Raw genomic sequence first — 24,620 nt, 5'->3', positions numbered from 1 at the left:
GGTATAATCGTTTCTGCCACGGATTCTGATTTGGCTTCTGATATCGCGGCTGATCAGGGTGCAGCTCCCGGGAACGTCCCGGGGGACAAACTGTTTGTTCCCCTGCAATACCGGCTAAGGGTACTCAGGGAAAACCATGACTCCGCTCTATCTGGTCATCCTGGCATCTTGGGCACCAAACACCTCATTACCAGAAACTATTGGTGGCCTGGGTTGCCTAAAGACGTTAGGGCTTACGTCGCCGCTTGTGAGGTTTGCGCTAGGTCCAAAACCCCTAGGTCCCGACCTGTGGGCCTACTACGTTCCTTGCCCATTCCCCAGAGACCTTGGATCCATATCTCCATGGATTTTATCACTGATTTGCCTCCATCTCAGGGCAAGTCGGTGGTGTGGGTGGTAGTAGACCGCTTCAGCAAGATGTGCCACTTTGTGCCCCTTAAGAAGCTACCTAACGCCAAGACGTTAGCTTCTTTGTTTGTGAAACACATCCTGCGTCTCCATGGGGCCCCAGTCAATATTGTTTCTGACAGGGGGTACAATTTGTTTCCTTATTTTGGAGAGCTTTTTGTAAAAAGTTGGAGATTGATCTGTCCTTCTCCTCCGCCTTCCATCCCGAAACTAATGGCCAAACGGAAAGGACTAACCAATCCCTGGAACAATATTTAAGGTGTTTCATCTCTGACTGTCAATTCGATTGGGTCTCATTCCTTCCCTTTGCTGAATTTTCCCTGAATAACCGGGTCAGTAACTCGTCAGGGGTCTCCCCGTTTTTCTGTAATTTCGGGTTTAACCCAAGGTTCTCCTCCGTTTCCCCTGGTTGTTCCAATAATCCTGAGGTAGAGGATGTTCATCGGGAACTGTGCACTGTCTGGGCCCAGGTTCAGAAGAACCTAGAGGCGTCCCAGAGCGCACAAAAGATTCAGGCGGATAGTAGACGTTCTGCTAACCCCCGGTTTGTCGTCGGGGATTTGGTCTGGTTGTCGTCCAGGAACTTGCGCCTTAAGGTCCCGTCCAGGAAGTTTGCTCCCCGATTTATTGGACCTTATAAGATCATTGAAGTCCTCAACCCTGTATCCTTCCGTCTGGAGCTGCCCCCATCCTTTCGCATACATGACGTCTTCCATGCCTCCCTCCTTAAACGCTGCTCCCCGTCCTGGTCCCCCTCGAGGAAACCTCCTGTTCCCGTTCTCACCCCTGAGGGGGTGGAATTCGAGGTGGCCAAGATTGTGGACAGTAGGATGGTCCAGGGCTCCCTCCAGTACCTGGTCCATTGGAGAGGATACGGGCCGGAGGAGAGGACTTGGGTACCTGCCCGTGATGTTCACGCTGGGGTATTGATCAGGAGGTTCCACCTTCTCTTCCCTACTAAACCGGGACCTCTTAGTAAGGGTCCGGTGGCCCCTCATAAAAGGGGGAGTACTGTTAGGGATCTGCCAGGTACTACGTCTAGGTATACTCCTGGGATTAATCAATCCACACCTGAGGCCAGACCTGTTCGACTGACACCATCTCCCACCAACCAGGGTGGCAGGCTCAGGAGTGGGAGAGCCTATCGCGGCCTGGTCAGTCGGAGTTAGCTCCGCCCCCTGCCCTTTATTACCTGCTGTGTTCTCCTCCTCAGTGCTTGTAATTCTTCTGGATTCCTGGCCCCACTGCTGCTTGCTCCAGCCTGCTTCTGCCGTGCTTCTGCCTTGCTGCAGTTCCGCTTAACCTGCTTTGCTTTGCCTCTGGCTTGCTTCCTCCTCCGTGCTCACTTGGGTATACTCCACTTCATCCTGGTCCGGACTACTCATTCACCGCCCCGTTTCCCCGCGGCGTTCCGTGGGCGACTGCCCCTTCCCTTGCGTGTTCCCTGTTTGTTCTCCCGTGCACTTAGACAGCGTAGGGACCGCCGCCCAGTTGTACCCCGTCGCCTAGGGCGGGTCGTTGCAAGTAGGCAGGGACAGGGCGGTGGGTAGATTAGGGCTCACTTTCCCTTCACCTCCTTCCTGCCATTACACACATATAGAGTATTTCCAAGTTCAGAAGAAATTGTGTAACAAATTTTAGGGTGCTTTTTCTCCTTTTACCCCTTGTGAAAATGAAAAATTTGGGATAAATGCAACATTTTAGTGGAAAAAAAAAATATTTTCTTGTTTGTACTGTAACTTCTATGTAACACATGTGGGGTAAAAACAATCATAATACCCCTAGATAAATTCCTTAAAGAGTGTAGTTTTCAAAATGGGTTCACCATTTGGAACTTTCTGTTGTCCTGGTACTTTAGAATGTGACATGATGCCTAAAAACAAACATCCTAATAAAAATAAAGGCCCTAAAATACATAAGGTGCTCCTTCATTTCTGAGGACTGTGCGGAGTCAACTGGCGCGCTAGTCAACTGGGGTATTTCTACAAACTGCAGAATTAATTTATGGCCATGGTTGGAGGCTTTTCCTGTTTCTTGTGGGAGTGCATAAATATGCAGTGATTTACTGAGTGTATATACACTACCGTTCAAAAGTTTAGGGTCACTTAGAAATTTCCTTATTTTTGAAAGAAAAGCAGTTTTTTTTTAATGAAGATCACATTAAATTAATCAGAAATACTCTATACATTGTTAATGTGCTAAATGACTATTCTAGCTGCAAACGTCTGGTTTTTAATGCAATATCTACATAGGTGTATAGAGGCCCATTTCCAGCAACCATCACTCCAGTGTTCTAATGGTGCATTGTGTTTGCTAACTGTGTTAGAAGGCTAATGGATGGGGGCGGAGCCTGACCGCGGAGATTGATGGCAGCATAGTCTTTCGGCTCCTCACACACATGATCCGGGATCACTAAAGCAGCAAGGCACAAACTAGAAAATGGTAAAAATTGGCAAGCCTGATAACAGGGAACACTCAGGGACGCTAAAAACTCCCAAAGGACAGGCAGACCTGGACAAATTCTTAAAAATGAAGCCGTCCCAGAAAGCCAAAATGGCACTGCCCGCGGCCATAGAGCCCAGACAAGAAGAGGAATCAGACGGCGATAGTGATCGGGAGTCCGTCGCTGCCTCCTCCTCCTCGCGCCAGGTGAGGGCTCCGATCTCCCAAGCATACTTACAGAAAACTATTCTACAAGCTCTAACGCCTATGATGAAGGAACTAGCAGATATCAAGGCGGATGTCCGCCATATTGGAAATCGAGTGGAGCACCTGGAAGCTGTGGTTACAGACTCGGTCAGTTTCTGTGATTCACTGGGACACAAAGTACAGCATCAAGAAGCTCAACTCAATAAAGTGATGATGCTACTGGAGGATCAAGAAAATAGGAGCAGGAGGAAGAATGTAAGATTCAAAGGCATACCTGAATCAGTGGCTTCAGGGGCACTACAGGCTGTGGGTAAGAAAATATTTGCAGAGCTGTTGGGCCAGAAACGTGCTTCCGCAATTGTGATTGAGCGGATCCACAGGGCGCTGCGCCCTGTACCGAGAGCGTCGGAACCACCAAGAGATGTTATATGTGGCTTACTTAGCTTCGTGGATACCTCGGCCATTTTACAAGCAAACAGAACACGTGCGGACGTCGTACTGGATGGCGCGAAAATCCAGCTCTTCCAGGACATCGCAGCCTCCACATTAGCAAAATGCAGAATGATGCGGCCTCTTCTTCTTAAATTGCAGGACATGCAACTCACATACAATTGGATGTACCCCTTTGGCCTAGCCATACTGAAAAATGGTAAACGCCTCATCATTCACACGCCAGAGGACTTACAAGATACTTGGGAAAAGCTAGGAATCGCTCCTATGCAGATCCCTTCCTGGATGCTGGCCCACACGGACTTCCATTTGCCGAATCTACCGCAGATCACACCATGGGCGACAGCGGGAAAGATGAGATCTCCCAGATCTAAGAAAGGGCAAGTGAGAAATGAAGACGGAGACCTCGCCTGAGTATGGACTTCCATTCCTGCCCCACATGGGGTTCGTATGTGCTATTTGCTCTCTGTATATTAGGCATGGGAACAGTGAGTACGTTATAACTGGTATATTGAGTTCCCTTAATGCGATATGTCTATACTTTCCCCTGACACTCCTTATATTGCATAGTGCCTTAAAAAATAATACTGAGAATATGTATATTGCTGTAGTGATCCTGGACCAGGTATTGGATCAGGATAGATGGTTCTCAGTACCCCTAACTCTGGGAAGAGACATGGCACCTTTAATGTTATACGTGGTTTGTTACATTATGATACTTGGTGCTGTGCCTTCTGTGAGACATGCACATTTGGATGCCCCAGGGCCTAAGGGTCGTGAGCTCCCCCAGGGGGGATTGATCCTTGGTCTCTGACTGCACTTCTTTTCATTGTTACCTCGATGTTTCCCCCTTTTCTATGTTCCCTATGTTACCTCTACCTCCCACCCCGATCCCTACAAGATAGATGGAATATTGCCACAGTTCACTAGGATGCCACGATACTCTGACACCTCATGGCGTTAATTAACATACTCACTTATAATGTTAGGGGTTTGAACTCCCCTAACAAACAAAACCAGGTCTTGACGCTACTTAAAAGGGAGAAAGCCTCTATAGTATTCCTACAGGAAACGCATTTTAAAGAGGGAAAGATACCTAGATTACCAACCCATTATTTTAATAAGTGGTACCACTCTGGATCAAATAGCTCAGCAGCAAGAGGGGTGTCTATTGCGTTCCATAAGGACCTTCCCTTTACTCTAGTAGCACAACATAGTACTGCTGATGGCAGAGCACTGTTTTTGAAGGGGCATATCTGTAACTCTATGTACACATTCGCAAATCTATATGCTCCGAATAAATCACAGACGGGATGGTTTGACAAGATCTTAGACACTCTAACTATTTTTGCGGAGGGGCCTATAATTTTAGGTGGGGACCTGAATGTCACGCTAAACCCTCTCCAGGACTCCTCTACTAACAGATCTGCCTTATCCTTTGCTGCACTTGGGAGAATTAAAAGGAAATTTCAGGGCCTACAGTTAGCAGATGCCTGGAGGGTGTTACATTTTGTTTTACATTTTACTCTAAGGAGTAAATAGGTCACATCAGAGACTCGACTATCTTTTCATTCACGAGAGTTTAATTTCAGCTCTAAAATCAGCTCAGATAGGTCCAATGACGGTTTCGGATCACTCACCGGTTAGCATAATTTTGCCTCTAGCGGGAATACCCATTAGAGAATGGTCATGGCGGCTCAAAGATACTCTCCTAGATGGAGAGACACATATAACCTATTTAACAGAACAGTTGAAATTCTATTTCGATACTAACACATCTCCGGATGTCACGGCCACATGTATATGGGAAGCACACAAAGCCTACATGAGAAGTCTCTTGGTCTCCATGGGGTCTAGAGTCAAAAAAGAAAGATCAAAACTAATTAGTTCCTTATTGATCTGAATTGCTGCTCTAGAAAAGATTCACAAAAAATCAGCAGCCCAGGGCGCTCAGATTGCACTGCATACCCTGAGAGTGCAACTAAAAGATCTACTCATGATGCACTATAGACAGAAGATATATGCACATGGAGACAAAGGGGGTAGACTTATGACGGCTCTCATTAAAAAACGAAAGGAAAAATCCTTTATTACAATAATCAGGGGAGCAGATGGAATAATACGCACCTCCACGTCTGATATAGCCAAAGAATTCATGTCCTTCTATTCCTCCCTCTATAATATCAAGGAAGATGGAGCTAGAACCCAACCTGGTCAGTGGTAAGTACGGATATTAGATTTTTTTGGGGTCTCTGCAATTGGCATCGCGGGGTGCCACTGGGGTGATAGGAGCCCCCTCCCTCTTAAACCACTCAGATGCGGTGGTCGCTATTGACCACCGCCTCTGAGGGGTTAGATCTGATCGGAGACCACTGCTAGTGAAGCCCTGACAAAAGCCCGGGCTTCAGGAACACCCTGCCCGATGCGGGAAAACTTCTTCTGCAGTGCGGCCGTGAAAAGGCGGCACTTCAGAAGAACTACCCTGAATGGCCGCTGTAAAAACACTAGTGTTTTTACAGCAGTCGTTAAGGGGTTAAGAGGGACTCGCTTCTAAATAAATTTGTTGCATCTTGTGCTATCCGTTCACCAGAAAGTGAAATCTAAGGCAGCTTCAATCTAGCGTTGATTTTTACTATAAGTTTTGGCATTAATTATAGAAAATGTGTTGGGCCCTCTTCTGCCACTAAGCCCCACCCACTTTAAAAAAAGTGACAAGAAAACGGTATGTCGTAAATTATGTAGCGCATTTAAATGCCACTAACGTGGCGTAATTTTTTTTTGTAGATTCCTTTCTGTATGTCCAAAAGTATGTGGATATTCTTACTGGGCTTGCTGGACTATGTGGCTTGGGAATAAGTGGAGTTAAAAAAAACAACTATTGAGGTGTTACAGTTCCTGTAATCACTCTACATTTATTACTTGCTGTTCTTTGTAACTGGATTAATAGATGGAAATATTAGATGTTTTCTCCAGTGCAAAGCTTGTCATACCTATTGAAAACTGGAGCAGGAATTCCTTCTGTGACTGATATGAGCATGTTGCCCAGCTTATATTAGAGATCTGAAGGAGCAAAATGCAAATTTGTGGAGATCGCTGCTCACTTAGCAAGCGGTTAGTGGGGTAGATATGGAGGATGGAGAAATTGGTCAGGAGGACCAGGCAAGGAAAGTCACTCCTGTGTTCTGGCCTTTCAAGCCAAGGATGATGCAAGGGTGTGAGTCTCATAAATAGCATCCCTAGTGAATACTGTAGTTATTTGGGAGGATGATAATACAGGTAGGGCAAGACTGTTAGTAGTTTTAGGGGGTCCTATAATCAGGAAGACGGAAAGAATAATTTGTCGCCTCAACTGAATGGTTTTTGCTGTCTCCCTGATGCCAGAGTTTGGCATGTAGTAGAACGGGTAGATAAAATAGAGTTGATGATGATCCAACTGTCATGGTCCATATAGAAAGCAACAACCGAATACATGGTAGTTAGAGGAGCCTTATTAGGATATTAATTTTAAAGAACTAGGCTCCTATGTTCTTCTGCTTTGGGCTAACTTTTCATTGGGGTGCTTAACCTGGGGTTCAGGAGGCTGGTCAAGGTGGTAAATAACGGGATAGATAGGTTAGAGACGGGTCCGACTATATTGGTGGGTGTAGAAGTGCACTGTGGCGGGGAGGTTTAGGCAGCAGGATTAAAAGAGCCATTTGTTAAAATTCAACATTTAAGATAAATTCCTGAAATTGAAGGTGGAAAATTGGAAGGCAACTTAAAGGGGTTTATCAGACCTAAAAAAATTGATGGCCTATCCTAAGGATAGGCCGTAAAATACTAAAACGGTGGGGGTTTCATTCCCGACACCCCGACGATCAGCTGTTTTGAAGGGGCCGCAGTGCTCGTACGAGCACTGCTTCGCCTTCATTTCAACCTGCTCGTACTGTGTCAGTAATTCACAGTATGAGCTGGTAAGGAATGAAGGGGAAGCAGTGCAAGTACCCTCGCCGCAGCCTCTTCAAAACAGTTGATCACCGGGAATCAGTTACCGCCGATCACGTATTGATAGCCTATCCTCAGGATAGACCGCTAGTTCCTTCGGTCTGAAAACCCCCTTTAATGTGTATTCTCACCAACACTAGAAGTCCAGCAAGCAAAATGGTGGAGCTTGAGGCCTTGTCACTGGAAGAACATATATAGTTGGTGTTACTTAACTGCTTTCCCACACTCTGATGTGCATGTACGTGATGGTGATCGTGTGGGGACAGAAACTGTGCCTGCACAATCACCAAGGGTGATGCTCAAACGGTTAGGATTGGAGAGACCTCCAATCCCAGAAGTTTAACTCCTAAAATGTCGCAGTTAATGGCGACGGTGACATTTAAATGTATTGACAGCGGGAGGGGGCTCTCTTTGTCATCCATCAGTGGCCCGCGGATGCTGACTGCCAACGGGTTGCTAAGGCAGCCGGGGGACTAACAAAGGCCAGAGGCATGGCCTAATAGATTGCCTGTCAGTTTTACACCGACCGGCAACAATGCTTTGGTATAGAAAGTATACCAAAGCATTATATAGTCGATCAAAGGATTGCGCACAGTGAATGCGTAAAAAAGTAAGCAAAAAGTCTCATGTAGCCCAAAATGGTACCCGCAAAAAAATAACTACCACTCAATTGATGGAAAAATTTATGGAAAAATAAGAAAGTTATGGCTCTCAGAATGTTACATAGTTAGTACGGCTGAAAAAAGACACATGTCCATAAAGTTCAACCAAGGGAAGGAAACAAAACACATTTTATTTTTAACAATTTGTTTTTTCCTTGTAAAAGTAGTAAGACAAAAAAAAACAAAAACGATTTATACGTTTTGGTATCGCCGTAATTGTATTGACCAGTAGAATAAAGTTAACCTTTCATTTTTACCGTACGATAAAAGCCGTAAAAACGTAAATCCTCAAGGAGGGATCGCTGTTTTTGTCCTATTCTACCCCACAAATCATTTTTTTTTGCGCAGTTTCCCAATACATTATATGGTACAACAAATGGTACCGTTAAAAACTACAACTAGTCTCGCAAAAAACAAGCTCTCATATGGGTATATTGACGGAAAAATAAAAAAGTTATAGCTTTTGAAAGGTAGGGAGTAAAAAATAAAACGAAAATCCCAAAAATGACTGAGTCCTGAAGGGGTTAATACAGTATATGTGGCCAAAAATGGTGTCATTTAAAAATACAAATCGTTCAGCAAAAAACAAGCCCTCATTGGGCTATGTCGACTGAAAAACAAAAAAAAAAGTTATGACTTTTGGAATGGGAAGATGAAAAAACTAAAGAAGAATGCTTGGTCATTATCAAAAGAAGCTAGGTCATTAAGGGATTAAACATGGCTATACTCATGATTGGGCTGTAAACCTTAAAGGTTTTATACTGTTTCGGAAAGAAAGGGCACATAGAAAAGGTGGTGGAGTATGTTAGAAGTGATATGAAGGTGAGTGTGAAAGAGACAATAGTAGGTGAAGATTGTGAGGAGGTTGAAACCGTGCAGGTAGAATTACAAAGGGAGGTGAACACTGGAAAAATTATTTTTGGTGTAATACCCCCCAATATAACTGAGGAGATGGAAGGTCAGCTATATACACAAATGGAGCGGGCTGCACAGGCGGGTACTGTAGTGATAATGGGAGAGTTTTATTACCCAGATATTGATTGGGGTCATGGTTATGCTTTAACTGCAAAAGGTAAAAAAAATCCTCAACTTGTTGTAGTGTTTTTTTTTTTTGTTTTTTTACTTTTTTTATTTCGGTTTTTCAGTTCTTTAATACAATAGGATGGGGGGGGGGAGTGGAGCAATACCGGGAAAATAAGGTACATGTCAGTACTATCATGAAGCATCTACTGCATATAAAGTATATGCAATTAGGAAATTTTCTACTTTGTGTGAGCAGAATTATATTATACAATATGATGTTTTGTTATGGTATACAAGAAAAAAAACACATCATAGGATGTTAATAAGATATAGATGAGCATTGAATGTCAGTAAGACATGTAGTAACTAGGAGGTGAGGAAGGGAGGGGGAGGGTGGTATAAGGAAAGGAGTATACACGTGTCATTTAAAGGCGAGCGAGAGTGCTAAAAAAAAAAAATAGTACTATACTGTTGCTAATGGCACAACGAAATGTCAGAAAGTAATTGGTGGGGCATGGTGTATTGTGAACATGTACTGAGTTTTTGCTTTATGCTTGGTGGCGGCATATCAATAAATGACTCCCAAAATGAAAAAAAATTCTTGACCTTAATTTCTTTGTGCAGGGTGGCCTCCTCCCAATCCATCCTGAAAATATGGGAACATTTTAAAAAAAATAATTTTAAGGGTGGGGGTTGAGATGATTCTTGTAAGATGGCTTTACGGGCCGCACTAGAAATGATAAAAAGTAATTTGTTTGCATTTGAAGCACATAGAGGAGTATCCGGGTCTAAAAAAAAAAACTAAATTGCCCAAACTGGAGATATCGGCACAAAGTTAACTAAATGTGTAAGAGCAAAGGTTTCAGCTCTTTTCCAGAACTGTTGTATAAAAGGACAACCCCAGCCACCGTGATAGAGATCAGCGTATAGCGTTCTGCATTTTGGATAGGCTGATGAGGGGAACCGGCCCATAAAGTAGTTCCCCATTAGGGATATGTAAGTTCTATGACAATCCAAAAGAAGAGGCAGCACTCCAGTGGTATAAAAATAAAAAATGTATTCACCCAGCATACTGGCAACGTTTCACCTTCCCATTGAAGGCATTTTCAAGCTCTATGAGTAATTCTTCGCAGTAAAACGCAGATGGGAGAAACCTCGAAGCTTTATATAGATTATTCATGATTTTTTTGATGGACAAATTAGGAAAATTCTGTAACCAAGAATGTGCCCCTGTTGGAGGTGTAGCATAATCAGTCGGTGATCTCAGGAAGTTAAAAAAAAAAAAAAAGTGATGACTTTCCTAGTGTATTTTTCATTTTAAGACGTAAATTAACTACAAAATCTTGAGTGGGATTAGATGACGTTTTGGTGGGTGAGTTTCCTCACGTAGCTAGATGTTTGCATACATGGGAATTAGGCTTGAGAGGAAAAGTGACATTTGTTTTGAATTTCCCTAAATGTAAGCAGACGAGACGTGCCCACCAACATAGGATCCGAGAAGCACCTCACAACTTTCCCCTCCCACTGGTTGATATCCCAGCAGGATGTCCATGTTGGAACTCTGGATTACCCAGAAACCGTAATAGTAATGAGGCATGGGGATAAAGGTTGGCTTTTTTTTTCGCACAAAGTGCAATGTTTGATAGTTGTGGAAAGGAGAGGATTGAGGCACACACCCAGTGGAAGACATTCACTGGGAACGTGTAAGATGTATAATAAGGATTGACCCTAAATATGTGGTATGGGATCGTGTCCATTTGAGCGTTTTTCCAGTAGCCCAGGAAGGGGGGATAGGCCTTTGAGAAGTTGGGCTTCCGATTTTTCTATGTTAATAGTATAGCCTGATTGCGGTGCGTATGTTGTAATAAGTAAAAGGACAGAGTGGAGCATTTATCTAGGGTTCGAGAGACATCGGCTACGAATGACGAGATGCATATCTCTTGAGAATTAATTTTAACTCCCTGAACATGTGTGTCGGAGTGTATCATGCGTAATAGGGGAACGAGTGATATATTAAAAAAGAGAGGGGAAAGGGGACAGCCTTGATGTGTTCCCCTATAAAGCCTTGCAGAACTTTGTATTTAAACCTTTTACTGTGAAGTAAGTGTGTGCATCCATTTGCATCACTTGTACAATAATAGAGAAAATAGGTCCAAAGTTCCTATAGCTAAGAGATGTATTTAGAAATGTCCAAGATCTGCTTACTCCGCATCAAGGCTGAGAATCATGGATTGGGGGAGGGGAGAACGAGATTGAGCTGCTATGTTGGCAGCTTTTGCCAAGTGGATGCCTTTTGAGGAATTAGGGATGCACGGTGCATCGAAACTTCGATACTGTTTCGATACTGTGCATCCCTAAACGGTTCGATACCGCTATTTCCTGTATTTCGATACTTTGCTGCGCAGCCGCACAGCTCAGTATAGTAACACATGAATGTATGGGAGCGCGGCTGCGGCTGTGTAATTCAGCCACAGCCCCGCTCCTGAGTCATAAGTTTGCAGGGTCAGGATGATGCGATGCGGCCATCGCTGCACCAATGAGCGGCGGCACTGGAGACAGAACATGGCGGGCGCGCTACAAAACACCTCCATGTTCTGTCTCCAGTGCCTGAACTGCCGCTCATTACTGCAGCGCCGCCCACATCACCTCATGCTGATCGCGCGCACTTCCTGTCAGGAGCAGGGCAATGACTGTATTACACAGCCGCAGCCCCGCTCTATAACGGCGGAGATCAGAGAAACCGCTCATCTCCACCGCTATTCTCCTGAATGCTGCGATCACAGCTGACTGCAGCATTCAGGAGAAAATGAGAAGGGGGATACCCCTGGATCGCGTCACAGGAAATTCCTGTGACGCGATCGAGGGCCATACCATATATGGGCAGACAGCCCAGGGTCTATTGACGGACCCCAGGGCTGTCTTACCATATTTCATGTTGTTAGGACATACCCAAGTATGTCCTCACAACTGCCTGTGTGCTATCCGTACACCGGCTAATGTACTGGCACATATCTGATATATGTCAGTACATTAAAGTTTAAAAATAAAGTAAAAACAAAGTATTGTTCAATTTAAAAAAAAATACACACCTTTTTTACAGTAAACATTAAAATAAGTCTCAACACATAAAATATACACATTCAGTAATGGCGCGCACAACAATTTTTTTGCATCCTTTATGATGTGTACGCTGTAAAAAAATTAAATAAACACTGCTTTCATTCACTTATTAATGTGAGGTACGAGGTGCGATGAATTTAACCTCCATGTTCCTCACATTAACAGTGGGGGTCGGTTTACGCCAAGAGAATGTGGGCGATAGATTCAGGCGACACAGATTAACAGGGGACAAGCCACAGCGGCGCGTTTATTAACAGGGACAGACACACACAGAACCAATGCATCGCTGCTTCTCCCCTCTGGGCTGGATGGGACAGGCTACCTCACTATGGGGTCTCTCCACTGTACCTTTCATCCTTTGGGGTGTCTCCAGATCCTCCTTAGTTAGATGGGACTCCAGCACTTATCCTCTATTACTGTCCCTAGGTCAGGTACCATCTCTGAGGTAGACAGCCCCTGCCTGCAGCTCACACTGCTATCTCATCCTCTCCTGGGCAGCAACTAACTCAGTTCTCATCCAGCTCCACTATATCCCTCACTCACCCCTCCCTTTTTCTTATTTACATTAGACAATTTCCCGCTCTCAGCCTGTGACTCATTCTTCTTCAGTATAAGATTAACCCTAGAGGGGGAGGACAGTGAAGCAGCACTGAATACAATACAATACAAATCAACTGGTTATCAAACATAACGTAATGCAGTTTGAGGGGACATATCCCCATCTAGCACCGGGCGCCATCTAAGCTATGGCACCCGGATGGCGGGAGTGCGACGGTTTGCGGCAGGCTTAACCTGTATTTGGGTACAATGCCTGTAACCGTCACCCGTTCCGCCACAGACCTCCCCCAGCTTAGATCCAGAATCAGTCCTGCTGACCCTCTGTCGGGTCAGTGATGAGATCTGGGCCCGGTGCTGTCAGTCTCCGCCCATCAGTGTCCTGCTGCCGAGAGAGTCCATCAGCATTCCCGTGGTCCCGGCCCTTTTTATGAGAGATGGTAAAGTTATAGGATTGTAAGGCCAGGCTCCACCGTAGTAAACGCCCATTGTCCCCGGCGGTTCGGTTCAACCAACTGAGAGGACTGTGGTCTGTGACTATGGTGAACTCCCTCCCATAAACGTAGGGCTGGAGCTTCTTTAGAGCCCACACGACAGCCAGGCACTACTTCTCAATGGTTGCGTATGCCCTCTCTCGGTCCAGCAACTTCCGGGAGAGGTACGCGACCGGGTGTTCGTGGCCCGCCTGGACCACTTGGCTCAGTACCGCTCCCAGCCCGACGTCTGAGGCATCGGTTTGGACTATGAACCGCCGGTGGAAGTCAGGGGCAGCCAGGACAGGGGAGGTGGAGAGGGCAGTCTTAAGGCTCCCGAAGGCCGCCTCACAGTCAGGGGACCAGGGCATCAGTCGACTGAACCTTTTGGACGTCAAGTCGGTCAAGGGCTTGGCCAGGGTACTATACTGCGGGATGAATTTTCGGTAGTACCCTGTGACTCCCAGAAAGGCCCTAACCTGCTTCTGGTTGGCCAGCCGGGGCCATTGGAGAATGGCCTCCACCTTGACCGGCTCGGGGCGGATCTGTCCGCTCCCCACTCGGTGCCCCAGGTAGGCGACTTCTGCCATCCCCATCTGGCACTTGTCAGGGTGGATGGTGAGGCCGGCGTACCGGATGTGCTCCAGGATCTGCGCCACGTGCCCCAAGTGTTCCTCCCAAGTCTCGCTAAAGATAGCGATATCGTCCAGGTAGGCCTGGGCAAACTCCTGACACCCCACGAGGATCCGGTCGACCACCCTCTGGAAGGTCGCGGGGGCGTTCTTCATCCCGAATGGCATGCACGTAAATTCAAACAGGCCGAACGGGGTGATGAACGCCGAGCGCTCTTGGGCTTCCTTGGTCAGAGGAATCTGCCAGTAGCCCTTGCTGAGATCCAGAGTGGACACGAAGCGTGCCCCTCCCAGCCTATCGAGCAGCTCATCAATCCGGGGCATCGGATAGGCATCCGTAACGGTTACCTCGTTCAGCCGCCGGTAGTCTACACAGAACCTCGTGGTTTTGTCCTTCTTGGGGACCAACACAACGCCGGCGGCCCAAGGACTGTGAGATGGTACAATGACCCCCATCTCCAGCATTTCTTCTACTTCTTTTCTCATCGCGGTCAGCACTGAGGGAGCCACTCGGAACGCGGGCTGCCTCAGGGGTCGGGCTCCTCCAGTGTTGACCTCGTGAGCGACTAGGGAGGTACGTCCGGGGGACGCGGTGAACAGGGCCTCCTGGGCTGCTAACACCAAGCGCGATAGCTGGACTTCAAGCTGCACATCTGCCAGCCCTGTCTGGCGTCGGGTCTCTGCCAGTAGGTCAGGGATGCGGTCCACGTCAGGGTTGTCCATGGGCGGGCAGCATATCGCGACCGCTCCTACCTCCCTTACCACATAGGCCTTGAGCCGGTTTATGTGGCAGTTCCGTACCCGCTTTTCTGCTTTGTCCTACTAGGGCTGTTGCTTTGTGCTACTGTTGCTTTGGGCAACTAGGTAGTTCGTTGTCCCCTGTCGCCCCACTACAGTGTACGGTCCAGCCCAATTGGCCTGCAACTTGATGCCTCGTACTGGCGCGAGGACCAGTACCTTCTCCCCCACCCCCAGCTCTCGGGGTCGGGCGCTACGGTTGTACTCGTCCCGTTGACTGCTTCGAGCTACTTCCAATCGCTGATGGGCCAAATCCATCAGCCGTGCTAGGCGCTCCCGCATTTGGCTCACATAGTCTACTACCGGGATCTCCGGGCTTGCAAACTTCCCTTCCCAACCTTCCCGGACTAAGTCCAAGGGTCCCCGGACCCGCCTCGCGAACAGCAACTCGAATGGGGAGTGCCCGGTAGACTCCTGCGGCACCTCTCGATAGGCAAAGAGAAGCTGCTGCAAGGAGCGGTCCCAGTCTCTCCCCTCTGAGTGGACATATCGGAGTAGCAACTGCTTGAGGGTACCGTTGAACCTTTCACACAGTCCGTTCGTTTGGGGTTGGTAGGCGGTGGTTCTTAGAGAACTCACCCCGTGCCGATTCCAGAAGTCCTGCATGAGTTCTCCCTGGAATTGAGATCCCTGGTCTGTGAGTACCTCACGTGGGAACCCCACCCGGCTGAAGATGTCCATGAGTCCCTGGGCGACGTGCTCGGCATCTATGGAGGACAGAGCCACTGCGTCCGGGTATCTCGTAGCAAAGTCTACCAGGGTTAGGATGTAACGCTTTCCCCCTCGGCTGGGGGGATTAATGGGGCCAACCAGATCTATGGCCACCCGCTGGAAGGGCTCTTGGATGAGGGGCAGCTGCCTGAGAGGCACCTTGCGCGGGGCCCCCGCCACCCGTTGGCAGACAGGGCACGAAGCTCGGTACCGCCGCACGTCCTCAGTCAGCCCTGGCAAAAAAGAAAGCCTTCGAGAGCCGGGCCCTGGTGGACCTGGTCCCAGTGTGACCCGCCGCGGGTATATCGTGGGCCAGGGCTAACAGTCGTGCACGGTAGGCTTGGGGAACAAGCAGCTGTTTGGAGGCGGTCCAGGGCGACGCGGGCTTGGTCGGGGCTTCGACCCGGTACAACAGCCCGTTGTCCCACTGGAACCCTGCCTGGGCCCCTCCACTGGGTGGTCGATCGGCCAGGCTACGGGCAGAGGACAGGGAAGGATCCGTATGCTGGGCCTCCCTAAAAACGACCCTATCCACCTCCCCCAGGTCTGTCGGGGGGTTCGTCGGGTCGGTCAGTTGTGAGGCGTCAGGGGCTTGGGTGCTTCCCACCGGCGGTTCAGGGGCGGGGCTTCCGGGAGAGGAGCCTCGGTGGTTACACGGGTCGGTGGTGGAGGCCGGTAAAGGTTCTCCCGGGCTTGGCTGCGGGTCACGACCCCAGCGAACTGACTTGTGAGACCGTTCCCAATGTCGTTCCCCAATAAGACATCGGCGGGGAGATCCGGCATGAGCCCGACTTCGACCTCCCCTTTTCCGGGGCCCCAGTCCAGGTAGACTCTGGCGCGGGGAATGGACCGCTGCTGTCCGTCCGCCAGGGCAATCCGGGCTAATCGCTGGGGAAGAACCTTAGACTGGGGAACCAGGTCCGCTCTTACCAGGGTGAGGTATGCCCCCGAGTCACGGAGTCCTTGGACGGTGCGGCGTCCCAGCACCACGGGCTGTCGGTGGCCCTGCATGTTTGCAGGGACCTGGTTCATCACGAGGCTCGCAAGCTCTACGTGGTAGACCACCTTCTCCACCTTTGGTGCATCTAGGAGGTAGTCACACTCATCGGGGTCGCCCGCCTCCGGGCTAAAGGCGACCCGGGTTGGGGTTGGTCTGGGAAAGGGCACCGTTGATTCGGCCAGGGGGCAGTCCCGTCGGAGGTGCCCCGGCTGGTGGCACCCATAACACTGGCGGGAGTCCGTAGGGCCGCGGACCCTTGGATCGGGGCGGCCGTAGGCTGCGGCTGGGGTCTCATCGAAGTTGGTCAGGGTGGTTCCGCTATTTTGGTAGGGGCTCGGAGCTCTCGGCGTTGGTCCTGCCGCGGAAGGCTTCTCCACTGGGGTCGGTGGGCCAAGAACTCGTCGGCCAGGGTGGCGGCATCTTCAGGGGTGCTGGGGTGGCGGTCCGCGACCCAGGCACGAATGGGGACCTCCATCCTGGAGAGGAGTTGCTCCAAAAGGACGAGGTCCTCCAGGGCCTCCCGACTGAAGGCCTTCTTCCCCTCGGCCCACCTGGAGCAGCTTAAGCGGAGCTGGGCTGCCAGTTCCACATGGGTACCCTGGCCGGCGAGCGTCAAATTACGGAACTGCTCTCTGTCAGTCTCTGGGGTGATCGCATACCTCTTCAGCAGGGCGTCCCGGAGGCAACCGTAGTCCCGTCCGTCCTCTGGACCTAGGCTCCGGTAGACTTCAAGGGCACTCCCTTGCAGGCTGGGCCCCACGTAGCGAGCCCATTCGGTGGTGGGGATGTCATGCACCTGTAGCTGTGTCTCCAGCATGGTTAGCTGCGCATCGATATCCGTGGACGAAGGATCCAACTTGGGGAGGTCGTTGTATCGTAGTTGGGGTCTTCGGGGCCCGGCAGGGATTGGGATTGTTGGTTCTGGGGGTGCCACTGCACGGGCCACGGGCCCAACGATGATCAGGCGCTCGGCCTCGGAGCTTTGAGGCCCCAGAGCGGTCAGCAGATCCCCCATCCGCAGGGCCTGGGTGTCCGAGATGGCGCTACGGCCGGTTCCCTGGCGACTGGCCGATTCTTCGGGGCAGTAGTCAACGTCACCCTCGGCCATCTCTCGAATCTCGGCCGGGTTCGCCAGGTCCCAGGATTGGAGCTTCTCAATTAGCCGATCCATGATGTCGCGGGACGAGAAGGCAATACGCCGGAACCGGCACAGCTCTTGGAGTGTAATTCGGAGGTAGCTGCCATAGGGGACAGCCTCTGCTCCGCCGGGAGGATCCATAGAGTCAGGCTCCATGACTGGGGATTTAGGTGCCTGTGGTCCCCCTGTACTGCAGCACGTGTGGCAGTCCGCCCTTGAGGTCTGGCCGCGAAGCGCCGGATGGTACCAGGGTACCTATCCCCTGCCGCTTCCCCTAGAACGGGCTGAATCTATCCCACCGCTGCCACCAAATGTGGCGAAACCGGGTCAGTGGGGGTCGGTTTACGCCAAGAGAATGTGGGCGATAGATTCAGGCGACACAGATTAACAGGGGACAAGCCACAGAGGCGCGTTTATTAACAGGGACAGACACACACAGAACCAATGCATCGCTGCTTCTCCCCTCTGGGCTGGATGGGACAGGCTACCTCACTATGGGGTCTCTCCACTGTACCTTTCATCCTTTGGGGTGTCTCCAGATCCTCCTTAGTTAGATGGGACTCCAGCACTTGTCGTCTATTACTGTCCCTAGGTCAGGTACCATCTCTGAGGTAGACAGCCCCTGCCTGCAGCTCACACTGCTATCTCATCCTCTCCTGGGCAGCAACTAACTCAGTTCTCATCCAGCTCCACTATATCCCTCTCACCCGTCCCTTTTTCTTATTTACATTAGACAATTTCCCCTCAGCCTTTGACTCATTCTCCTTCAGTATAAGATTAACCCTAGAGGGGGAGGACAGTGAAGCAGCACTGAATACAATACAATACAAATCAACTGGTTATCAAACATAACGTAATGCAGTTTGAGGGGACATATCCCCATCTAGCACCGGGCGCCATCTAAGCTATGGCACCCGGATGGCGGGAGTGCGACGGTTTGCGGCAGGCTTAACCTGTATTTGGGTACAATGCCTGTAACCGTCACCCGTTCCGCCACAAATAGTAATTAACCCCATCATGTACCTCACACATTAACCCATTATGACTGAGAAACATGATGGGATTAATTACTATTAATGTGAGGCGCGTTCAAAATTCATCACACGTCGCGCCTCACCTCAAAAAACGGAAGATTTTTTTTTTTATTACTGTTGGCAAAGGTATCGAAATTGGTATCGAAATCGCAATACTAAACGAAGTATCGGTATCGAAGTCCAAATTCTGGTATCGTGACATCCCTACGAGGAATGGAGGTGTTGCAGGAATCCTTACTGGGAAGAGGTCAGAAGCGATGGGAGGACTTGTTGCAATCTGTTTGCAAGGATTTTAGTGAGTAATTTGTAATCCTGATTAAGGAGGGAGATGGGTCTATAGGACTGTACCACGATGGGGTATTTTGCTAGTTTCAGACTCAGGATTGTTCTAGAGTCGTATAAGTGGGGGACCTGAAAGTTTTCGATGTATATTAGGTTGAATAAAGACACTAGTATGGAAACAATGTGGCACATGATTTTTATAATGTTCTCCCGATACACCATCTGGTCCTGGTGTTTTGTTGTTTGGGAGATGTGAGATTGCTGATTGAATTTCTTCCTCAATAATAGGCTGGGAAAGGAGGGTCTTTTGCTCTGAGCTTAATTTGGGGAGGGGTGTGGCAGTCAGTAGGTCCCAGGTTTGTTTGGGATCATTTGGCGAAGGTAAATAAAGTGATTTATAGTAATACAAAAATTTATGTTACTTAGTAAGAGGGTCAGTGGTTAGTGTTGTCATATTAGTATGTCTTAATTTAAAAATTCTATAACTGGCTTTGGGAGCTTTGATTAGGTTGGAGAGTAGATGCCCCATTTTATTTCCCCATCTAAAAAACTAACTTGTTGCAGTGTTTTTATGTAGAGGTGAGTAGAAGCCTGAACAGAGTGGCCACTGTGGATATAGTGTTTTTGGACTTTTCAAAGGCATTGTACACTGTCCCTCATAGAAGCCTAATTGGTAAAATAAAGGGGTTATCCGGTAAGTGAATTTTTTTTTTCTTAGGGGCTGCAAGTGAAATAAATAAAATAAAAGAGCAATACTTATTTATCCTTGCCCCCGGCGATCCAGTGCTGTCGCTCGGGCCACTCTAATTGGCTGCAGTGGTCGCATGTTACGTGCATGTAAACAACCACCGGGACTGCTGCCAGAGTGACAGTGCTGGATCGCCAGAGGCAAGAACAGGTAAGTATTTATTTCATTTGCAGCTCCTAAGAAAACATTTTCACTTTCCGGATAACCCCTTTAAGGTCCACAGGTTTAGAAAGCATAGGTTATAATTGGATAGAAAATTGCCTAAAGGACTCTTCATAGGGGGTTGTGGTCAATGAGTCCTACTCTGAATGTTCCCCCATTGTAAGTGGTGTACCCCAAGGCTTAGTGCTGGGATTGCTATTATTTAACTTATTTATTAATGATATAGAAGATGGAATTAATAGCACTATTTCTATTTTTGCAGATGACACCAAGTTATGTAGTAATGTTCAGTCTATGGAGCATGTTCATAAATTACAAGCCGACTTGGACACACTGAGTGTTTAGGCATCCACTTGGCAAATGAGGTTCAATATGGAAAAATGTAAAGTTATGCATCTGGGTACCACCAATTTGCATATGTCCTAGAGGGAGCTACACTGGTAGAGTCACTTATTGAGAAGGATCTGGGTGTACTTGTAGAACATAGACTAAATAACAGCATGCAATGTCAATCAGCTGCTTCGAAGGCCAGTCGAATACTGCTGTGCATTAAAAGTGACATTGACTCGTGGGACAGGGACAGTATATTACTGGAATATGAAGTTTCATCTAGAATATGCAGTTTAGTTCTGGGCTCCAGTTCATGAAAAGATTCGCTGGAGTTGGGAAAAATACAAAGAGCAACCAAACTAATAAGGGGCATGAAGGATCTTCTTTATGAGGAAAGATTAAAATAATTACATGTGTTTAGTCTTGAAAAGAGATGACTATGGGCAGGCATGATTAATTTATATAAGTATATAAATAGCCCATAAATCATTTTGTTAGGGGGAAAAAGGTGGGGTTTTTGTGTTTATTGAGAAAAATAAGGTTTGAGGCGTTGTTGTTTTTTTTCGGTTGGAAGCTTTATAAATTTTGTAAAATCTGCTAGCAGTTTTGTTACAATGGCGTCAAAAACCGCATTGAGCTGCACTTCGTGTTTTCCGCCTCCAATTAATTTGGAGTTTCAAGAACGGAATTTGCCATGAGGTAGAGTAGGATGCTTTTTTGTCAGCAAGAGGAAATAAAATGTCCTGAAATAATAAAACTTTGATTCTTATTGAAATCAATGAGAGGCAAATTTGGGGGCATATTTGGACGCTGATTGCGACGCGGAAAACTCATCTAAACCAGCGTCCGAAAACGCTATGTGAACAAGGCCTAGCAAGTGACAATCAATGAAAACAAATTAACAAGCAATAATAAAAAAGGAGAGAGTACCCAGCCTATAAGAGTGTACAATCTAAATGGAATGGGCCAATAGGTACATGGTGCTAATTTTATCCAGGCGACCAGTATCTCTGATGGACCCCGCAAAATAGGAGAGTATGTTGAGACCAGACGAGTATACACCATACACTACCGTTCAAAAGTTTAGGGTCACTTAGAAATTTCCTTATTTTTTAAAGAAAAGCACAGTTTTTTTCTATGAAGATAACATTAAATTAATCAGAAATACTGTACACTCTATACATTGTTAATGTGCTAAATGACTATTCTAGCTGCAAACGTCTGGTTTTTAATGCAATATCTACATAGGTGTATAGAGGCCCATTTCCAGCAACCATCACTCCAGTGTTCTAATGGTACATTGTGTTTGCTAACTGTGTTAGAAGGCTAATGGATGATTAGAAAACACTTGAAAACCCTTGTGCAATTATGTTAGCACCGCTGTAAACCGTTTTGCTGTTTAGAGGAGCTATAAAACTGACCTTCCTTTGAGCTCGTTGAGAATCTGGAGCATTACATTTGTGGGTTCGATTAAACTCTCCAAATGGCTCGAAAAAGAGAGCTTTCATGTGAAACTCGACAGTCTATTCTTGTTCTTAGAAATGACGGCTATTCCATGGGAGAAATTTCCAAGAAACTGAAGATTTCCTACAACGGTGTGTACTACTCCCTTCAGAGGACAGCACAAACAGGCTCTAACCAGAGTAGAAAGAGAAGTGGGAGGCCCCGCTGCACAACTGAGCAATAAGACAAGTACATTAGAGTCTCTAGTTTGAGAAATAGACGCCTCACGGGTCCTCAACTGGCAGCTTCATTAAATAGTACCCGCAAAACGCCAGTGTCAACGTCTACAGTAAAGATGCGACTCCGGCATGCTGGCCTTCAGGGCAGAGTGGCAATGAAAAAGCCATATCTGAGACTGGCTAATAAAAGGAAAAGATTAATATGGGCAAAAGCACACAGACATTGGACAGAGGAAGATTGGAAAAAAGTGTTATGGACAGACGAATCGAAGTTTGAGGTGTTTGGATCACACAGAAGAACATTTGTGAGACGCAGAACTACTGAAAAGATGCTGGAAGAGTGCCTGACGCCATCTGTCAAGCATGATGGTCTGGGATTGCTTTGGTGCTGGTAAAGTGGGAGATTTGTACAAGGTAAAAGGGATTTTGAATAAGGAAGGCTATCACTCCATTTTGCAACGCCATACCATACCCTGTGGACAGCGCTTGATTGGAGCCAATTTCATACTACAACAGGACAATGACCCAAAGCACACCTCCAAATTATGCAAGAACTATTTAGGGAAGAAGCAGGCAGCTGGTATTCTATCTGTAATGGAGTGGCCAGCGCAGTCACCAAATCTCAACCCCATAAAGCTGTTGTGGGAGCAGCTTGACCGTATGGTACGCAAGAAGTGCCCATCAAGCCAATCCAACTTATGGGAGGGCCTTCTGGAAGCATGGGGTGAAATTTCTCCCGATTTACCTCAGCAAATTAACAGCTAGAATGCCAAAGGTCTGCAATGCGGTAATTGCTGCAAATGGAGCATTCTTTGACGAAAGCAAAGTTTGAAGGAGAAAATTATTATTTCAAATAAAAATCATTATTTCTAACATTGTCAATGTCTTGCCTATATTTTCTAGTCCTTTTTGCAACTCATTTGATAAATATAAGTGTGAGTTTTCATGGAAAACACAAAATTGTCTGGGTGACCCCAAACTTTTGAACGGTAGTGTACATCCAAGTAGTTTAGAAGCAAAGGGAAGGTTAAACATTGGGTGCAGAAAAATCCATATTACAGAGGTATAACATTTTAGTCAAATGGGAAATTGGTGACGCAGCGCAGGCAAGGTGTGAGTGTACGAACCATTTTATTGTGGTTTGCAAATCCAACCAAGTCAGTCCACTGGGCGGTACGGTTGCTGTAGGTATTTGTCTGCAATAAAGCAATTTGCTTCTATAGATTTTAAATTTGAATGAATATTAAAGCAGATCTGTCACATTTATGCTGCCCTATCATAAATAAGTATCATAAAGAAGTGACAGATATTCTGATTTCCGCGTTCCGTCACTCATTCAGCATATCACGGCAGTTTAGGTGAATTTACACTTTATAGTTGCGGTGTTCCAGGTGCGATGCAGGGCTTGAATCCTATGATATTCATGCTGCCCCTGCACTTCAGCTGCTGATTGACACTTTTCTCCCTTTGCACAGTAATAGGACAACAGCCTAATGAATTATCTGTCATTCTGGTCAATTATTGGGCCCATTGTATTAAGATCCAAGTCTCAATGCTGTTGTACGGTGTTCTGTGGCTCAGTACTGAAACGCATAACTTGGCCTATTAGTCATGTAGTGAAAATAGATGATAATTCATTGCGTTTATCCTTTTTTTTTTTTTTTAACTGGAAATGATTTAATATTTAATTGTACAATGCAAAATAATAGCATTTGTCATCCCTATGTCTCTTTTCTTTTCTTAAATTTGTTTGACAGTTTTCTATTCATATGTAGTTCACTGTGCAGCCTAGATATTTTGTCCGAATAAGGTATTGAAGCTCCATTAATCAAGTAGGTGGGATTTTAAACAAGTAGATACAAATGACAATTTACTTTCTTTGTTCTGTATTGTTTGTTAGTGGATGAGCTATTGCTTCCGGAAAACAGAGCCCATCTGCCTCCTGAATTCCAGCTCAAAGAACTCTTGGAGAAACTGGATATAGTCAGCAACATGCGATCAAGTGGAGCTCGCAAAAGGCGCCTGAAATCGTTACGCAGGGAAATTAATATTCTACGGCAAAGACTAGTGCCACGTAACAAAGACTTTCTGGAGGCTTGCCCAGGTATGTGGTTTTTTTTGTTTTTTTTTATAATTCTCTTATGTATGATTAACCCCTTCCCGCTTTGGCTACTTTTGACCTTGCTGACAGAGCCTCGTTTTTCAAGTCTGACGTTTCACTTATGTAGTAATCACTTCGGAATGCTTTTACCTATCCAATCGACATATTGGACTTTATGTTAATGTTTGTTAATGGAAAAATTTGCGCGGTACATTCAGTATGTATTTGTGAAAAACACCAAAATTTAGCGAAACTGCAAAAATGTTCAGTTTTCTATATTTAAATGTATCTGCTTGTAAGACAGGCAGTTATACCACACAAAATTGTTGCTAATTAACATGCCCCATGTGCCTACTTTAGATTCACATTGTTTTTTGAACATCCTTTTATTTTTCTAGGATGTTACAAGGCTTAGAACTTTAGCAGCAATACAACACAACACAAATTAATTCTTTTTTTTCAAAAGGCTATTTTTACAGGGGCCTGCTCAGTTGTGAAATGGCTTTGAGGGCCTTATATATTAGAAACCCCCAATAAGTCACCCCATTTTAAAAACTTCACCCTTCAAAGTATTCAAGACCGCATTTAGAAAGTTTCTTAACCCTTTAGACGTTTCACAGGTATTAAAGCAAAGTAGAGGTGAAATTCATTTTTAATCAATTTTTCTGTAACACAGAA

The 24,620-nt window shown here is 46.7% G+C and overlaps 1 protein-coding gene across 2 annotated transcripts in view; it reads left to right on the top strand.

The window, feature by feature from the left end:
- BRPF3 (bromodomain and PHD finger containing 3) overlaps positions 1 to 24,620 on the top strand; it is a 211,406-nt gene that overhangs the window by 172,097 nt on the left and 14,689 nt on the right. For both annotated transcript variants that reach the window (XM_075853547.1, XM_075853546.1), the window contains exon 8: positions 23,742 to 23,945. In XM_075853547.1, the coding sequence (XP_075709662.1) occupies positions 23,742 to 23,945 (204 nt within the window). The remainder of the gene's footprint in view (positions 1 to 23,741; positions 23,946 to 24,620) is intronic.

The sequence above is a fragment of the Rhinoderma darwinii genome, chromosome 2 (assembly GCF_050947455.1).
Source record: "Rhinoderma darwinii isolate aRhiDar2 chromosome 2, aRhiDar2.hap1, whole genome shotgun sequence".
Taxonomy (NCBI): Eukaryota; Metazoa; Chordata; class Amphibia; order Anura; family Rhinodermatidae; genus Rhinoderma; species Rhinoderma darwinii.
Note: the sequence above shows the minus strand (reverse complement) of the source record. Positions and strands in the feature narration are given on the sequence as shown.